The following is a 6089-nucleotide window of genomic DNA, read 5'->3' as shown; positions in this document are numbered from 1 at the left end:
ATTCCTCCATCAGTCTGGGCCTCAGTCACCGCGGAGCACAGCCCTCTTGTCCTTGTCAGACAAGGAGCGAGAAAGAACTGTTATTTGGAGACATTTCCATCTGAGGTGACCCCACAGTGTAACCTAGCTCCCCCGCGACAGAAGGCCTGAGCTCTGTGATGCCATGGCTTACACCCAGTAACTATTTATTCTGGGCTAAGCCCTAGCCGTGGGCAGACAGAAAAGTAAGCATTAAACACAGCAGCGTGACTTGGAACTGCAGTGAAGACAGACCTCACTTTTGCAGAAATCTGAACTACTTTGTGGGTCAGGCTCCACATAGGACCCGACACGGGCAATGCTCACCACAGTGCTGTGGGCCTCCTTGTGCAGACCAAGAAACCCACAGGTGGCCGTGCTAGCTACTCCAGGCCATGCCGGCTGCCTTCTCAGACTCCACAAGATTGAGTGCAGCTTTCGCATTAGACATGCAGATGCGGGTTACCATTTGACCAACCATCTCATGCACAGCTTTGTTCCTTTTCTTCCTGAACCAAACCTGACTCATGTTTGGCACAACCCACCCTATTCCACTCAGGGGCCTCACGGCCAAGGCCTACTGGAGCTCCACGCGTGCTGGCACTTCTCCTGGCAGTGGTACGAGGAAGCATAGTCTCCTCGTTGTGTAGAGAACAGCACACTCAACACCCTGACGGCCAAGTGAATCATACAGCCTTCGTCACTGAACTACCTACCACAAGCATCCTGAGGGAGGGAGGCAGTGAATGTGTTACATCTGCAGGTCACCGGGCAGAGCAGCTGAGGGACTCAAGTATGAGCTGAGGAGGGCTCCCAGGCTCCTGTAATACTGAGTGACTGGCACCCACACAGCTGCTTCTGTGGTCCGGCGAGCTGGAGCTCGGCATCTCTGGGCCACCTGGAAGAGCGGTCCTGGGACAGAGCAGCCTGCCGTCACACTTCCCACACTGTTGGTCCAGTGCTGCTCCGGGAACGCCATCTATGTCTTAAGTCTAAGAAGTCGTCGTTCCCACAACATACTTAACTGCATCAAGAATACACAAGGCAAGCTGTAATAACAAATCCACGTGATGGCTTGGGACAGTCTGCCAGGCCTGCTATGGTCACACATTGACTTCCAGACCCAGGTGGTGTGAGCAATGTCTGGTCATGACCAGCCTGGTGAGAATGTAAACCGATGCCATTGTCACAAGATTCTCGCACTGACTTGATATGAATGTACTTTATATCCAGAGTTCATCATTTCAGAATGTACAAATCTAGAAGTTGCCAGGCCTCTTGTGGGAGCTGGTTAAGAACCAGGACTGAGGTTCTGGAGGATTTCTCTCTCCAAAGTTAGAACACTTAATTCCTTTCCATTATGTTTTCTAAAAGAAAACATCTCGAGCACAAAACAGTGACCCTCTGTTGAGTTCCGAAGAAAAAAAGTACAGTATGCTTTATTTTTGATGTAAAGAAGCCATATTTACATAATACATTCATATTTGTAGATATGTTACAGCTCTCTGTAGAAAACCATTCCATTAAAACAGCAACGTGAGATCTGCATTCAATCTTTAAAGTATTAAGTCAAATTAAAATATTCTTATCAGGACTCCAATGTAATTTCACAGCTCATCCACAGAGGGAAACTGAAGGGAAACAGGAATGAAGAGTGGGTGACGGCAAGAGAAAAATACACCCTCTCCCACACTGGCAAGACTCCACGATGGTGGATCCCCAACACAGCGGCTGGCACCACCCAAGGGGGGAGGGAGCAGCGCCAGGGTGCTGTCTCCACGCTCCCAGCCACTGTTGAGGGCCTGACAGGCTCGCGGACACATTCTGGGCCTTCAGAAAGTCACCCTGCCACCCTGGCTAGGACTTCAGAGGCTGAGGACTAAGGACTCCTCTTCCCACCATTTCAACCGGGTCAGCAGATGGTTCTGATCAGCCTAGCAGTGTCCTTATTTCTCTGAGAAAGCCAGAATCGACCATAAGACAACAAGCTAAAATGGCCTCCCTCCTCGGATCTGGTTGGCGATTTTCTCATCCCGGGGCTCCTCTTTCTCCTTTTCCCGTTCTTTGTTCCAGTCTTTAAGGCCCTCTGGAAGCGAAGTGTCCTCATCCAAGCTTCCAGTGCCTTCCACAAATTCTTCATAGGTAGATTTTTCTGCAAATGGTCTGGGGCCCAAAAGTTCAACCATGTCATTCTTATCTAATACTTCTTTTTCTAATAATAGAAGAGCAACCTGAAATACAAACAATTCCCGTTAAACACAATTACTCAGTATAAGTCTTTTCAAAGCTAATCATTTTTATTTATAGCTAGCCCCATTCCAAAATAGGATTTAAGACCACTGAAAAAGAGATACATAAGGTCCCATGATTTTAGAGTAAAATATACAAAATATTGGAAAAACAATTGCTCACCAGTAAGGGAGCAGCTAAATACATTGTGATACATTCACACAATGAACAATTATGTACCTATAAGGAAGAATCTCTCTGTTCTACATACATCATGGGAAGACATATTCAGGGAGAAAAGGTAGATGCACACCTTTGTATGGTATGCTACATTGCTTTTAAAAGGAGAAAGATATTTATCTTTTTCTGTGCTTATATGTATACGTAAAGAAGTTCTGGAAGGATACACTAGTGGCTGGGAGGGCGAGTTGGAGGAAAGGGCAGAAATAGGTAAGCAGGAAATTTTAAAAGTTAGTCAGAAAAAATAAAGACAAGAGTAGAGATACAAAAGGAAGCCAGGAAGGTTTATATAAAAACATGTACCTTGAAGTTCCAGTCATTTGTATGCTCGAACTACAAACTTGACAGTACCCCTTGTAACAGGCCACCAAGAAAGAGCCACCTGAGCAGCTATGTGTATGCGGGGGAGCGAGGATGGTATCAGGGGAGCAGGGCAGAGTGGTTCTATTAGAGCATCTGACCATTACAAAGACAGTGAAACGGGTTAAAATATAAACTGACCTATAGAATATATTTAGTTCCTGAGGTAACTCCCTATTTAGAAATTTAACTTCTCCGTACCTTACACTAAATGCTATGTGTTTAAAAGATACTATGTGTTAAAAGATAAAGCAATTTTATTGTTTTTTCAATTTTCAAAAACTTTATTATGGAATACTGCAAATATTCACAAAAGTTGTAAATGGATAACGTATCCCCATGGAGCCGCTATCAACAGTTAATCAATTTAGGGCCATTTTTGTTTCATCTACTCCCCAAATTATTCTGAAGAAAATCCCAGCTGTCGTTTTATCTGTATATATTTTTGTTTCTAAGAGATAAAAACTCTTAAAAACAAAGTTTTCTTCTTAGATCACCATTATTTCTCAATTTGCCTATTTACACAGTTGTGGGTAACCCACTTAAGTTGAAATAATGTTACTTAACATCTCCATGTACTAGTTTCTTCTGTAAAATGGGATGACAATGAGGATTTTAGAGAGAAGTTCATGCACCTTAGCCAGTACCTGGTGCACATAAGACGATGAGTGAATGCTAGCTGGTTACTCTTATTCTCCTAAAGCTCAGCGCCCACGGATTATCCTATCAAAGGAGTACAGGGAGGCCCAGAATGTGGAGGGCACTAGTCTGAGCAGCAAAGCCTCCAGCCACCTCTCCTCTTGATGGCTCCCTTTCTCCCGGCTGGCTCAAACATCACTCTTAGCAGATCTAATTTTCTCAAACGGGCTGGAAGGTACTTCAGAACTCTGCAGTGTTTCGAGATCCTCACTCTGTTGAATGAATCTCCCCTTCCCAAACAAGTCTTTGTTACCACTGTCAGTACGTGCATTATACACGCAAAAGGATAACTGGACCCACTGAAACTCCCTGGATCTACGGTGTGTGTGTTGGGATCCTCCCCTCGAATCCCTGTACACAGTGTCCTGCAGCCAGCGGTCTTCAGTGAGCTCCTCCACTGTCTTTCACAGCTCAGGTCCTTCTTTCCCACAACTGCCTATTGGGGGCACCACCAAGAGATCCCATCTCCAGCCTGGACCTCCTATCCAGGTCTCATCTGCAAATGCCCATTGCCCGCGTCTCTTGGGTGTCAAGACTGACCCTGTCCTCTGTGTTTGCCACTAGGAGTCATCTCAAGGGCTTTCTTCTTGTTCATTCTGTACATTTGACCAATAAATCTCAGTTTTTCAGATCTGTCTGTGCCTTACTTCTGCTGCTACTCCCAGTACCATGCCAGGAATATAGAAGAGACCCACAGCAGCCTCTGAGCTGGTCTCTCCCACCACCCTGGACTGGCACACTGCTGCCATACTCTCCTTCAAATGATGACCTTCATCACTTTCACTCAAGACTCTTTAAGGACTCCCTAGTATAAAACAAAGGGGTTGGATGAGATCATTTTGAAGGTCACTCTTATTTCTAAAACTGTTTCTAAACTTTCTAGCTAGTTTATGAGAACCTGGGCAACTGCAGCCCCCTCCCCCCAAATATCTGCTCAATCCTGCCCTGCTCCACACACACTTCCTGCTCACCAGGCCTCCATGTGGCCGTGTCCTTCTCTCTGCTCCCCTCCTCTCCTGGTTCACTGTAGCTTGACTTCTAGGTAAAATCTTGTTCTATCTTCTACAAGAAGCCTTTGCTGACCACTCTGATCTTCCTTTCTCAGAGCTCCTGGCTATGCCTTCCAGTGTCCCAGGGTGCCAGCTCTCTCCACCTGCACTGAGCACTTTTGTAAAAAGACATCACAGGTGCTTCTGGATTGGCTAGCATGGGGCAGGTTCACAGGAGGACTCTCTGTGAAGACCTACTGATGGAATAGCAATGCTGGAATATTCTTTACCTGTGTCAACTCCTCATAAAAGGCTTTCTCATTTGTGCTTCAGGAGTGTGGAAAGTTCAAAGAACGAAAAATTTTAACTTTGGTTGCATGGATTCTGAATAATTAAGGGTTTACTGGATGCGAGAAATCCACTGAATTTGGGAAGAATCCCTCCCTTTGGTAGGTGCTATCATATGACGTACAACAGAAAATACAAAGCACGTTTATTCACAAAGCTCATAATTAAGCCAAAGGTAATCTGCATGTGCCGACTCCTACTTATCTAGTTGGGCTAGCTTTTGTTTGCCCTTTCATCACTACCTGTTTATTCCAGGGGTGAAAATCAGTGGTAAATTCCCATCTATCTGCTGAGTTCCTTTCTGAGGAGTACGGGTAAAACACACGGTAGGGAGGAGGGCTGATTCAGTTGTGTATTTTGTGGTTATGAACAGTCGTGATTAATCCTGCACTCATGTTCCTAAAAAGCCACAGGGGCTGGGACTGTGTTCTACTTTTGCTCACTACTGCATTCCCACCTCCTCACAGAGACAGAGCAGAAGCAAAGTCAGAATAAAGAAAGGAACCAAGAGTTAGCCAGTTCCAGGAAACGCTAATGTCTATAAACCAACCCAAATAGTCAAGCCATCACTTTAATCTTTTTTTCCTTCAAAATCATGTAGTGAATTATTCATACGATTAGCACCTACCTTCTCCACATCAGCTTTCTTTTCCGTGAGAAGAGCCACTGTTCTTTTATAAGCATCGTTAATAAGTATTCGCACTTCATCATCTATCAGTCTTGCGGTAGCTTCACTATAAGGTTTCTCTAAAACCATATCACCCTGACGTGGGAGGTCAAAGGAGATTTGCCCGACCTTTTCGTTCATGCCAAACTGAACAATCTGAAAAAGAATACGTGATTAGTGGTGGGCGTCCAGTTTGTGGACAGGCTGATTTATAAAATGGCAGTAAGTCTTTACAATGGCGTTAACTCCGCACATTTCACTTCACTACTCTTTAACCTGGCAAAATCTACAGGGCATCCCTGGATTGGCTGAGTGGACAAGGGTGTTCTGTGTAGACAGTGGTAGTGACGGATAGTATTTTCAAGTCTTCAACTAGAGACGCAAGACAAGAAGCCCACAGACAACATCTACGAGACCTGCAAGATACTGCAAGAGAAGCCAGCCTCTGACAGACCCAAGAGGATAAAACCCAAGCCCTCCAGGCTCTTCCTGTAAAGGGAAGTGTGCCAACCTGAGAACAAGTGATCCTGGAAGGGAGT

General features: G+C 45.2%; 1 protein-coding gene across 1 annotated transcript in view; it reads right to left on the bottom strand.

Moving 5' to 3' along the window:
- Nucleotides 1-1425: 1425 nt before the first annotated feature.
- Nucleotides 1426-6089, bottom strand: part of AFG3L2 (AFG3 like matrix AAA peptidase subunit 2) — a 41188-nt gene continuing 36524 nt past the window's right edge. The window contains exons 16-17 of the mRNA XM_047826900.1: nt 5512-5706; nt 1426-2249 (exon numbers count right to left, since the gene is read on the bottom strand). Of these exons, the coding sequence (XP_047682856.1) occupies nt 2007-2249; nt 5512-5706 (438 nt within the window). The 3' untranslated portion in view covers nt 1426-2006. The remainder of the gene's footprint in view (nt 2250-5511; nt 5707-6089) is intronic.

The sequence above is a fragment of the Prionailurus viverrinus genome, chromosome D3 (assembly GCF_022837055.1).
Source record: "Prionailurus viverrinus isolate Anna chromosome D3, UM_Priviv_1.0, whole genome shotgun sequence".
NCBI classification, from domain to species: Eukaryota; Metazoa; Chordata; class Mammalia; order Carnivora; family Felidae; genus Prionailurus; species Prionailurus viverrinus.
This window is presented reverse-complemented; position numbering and strand designations above follow the sequence as displayed.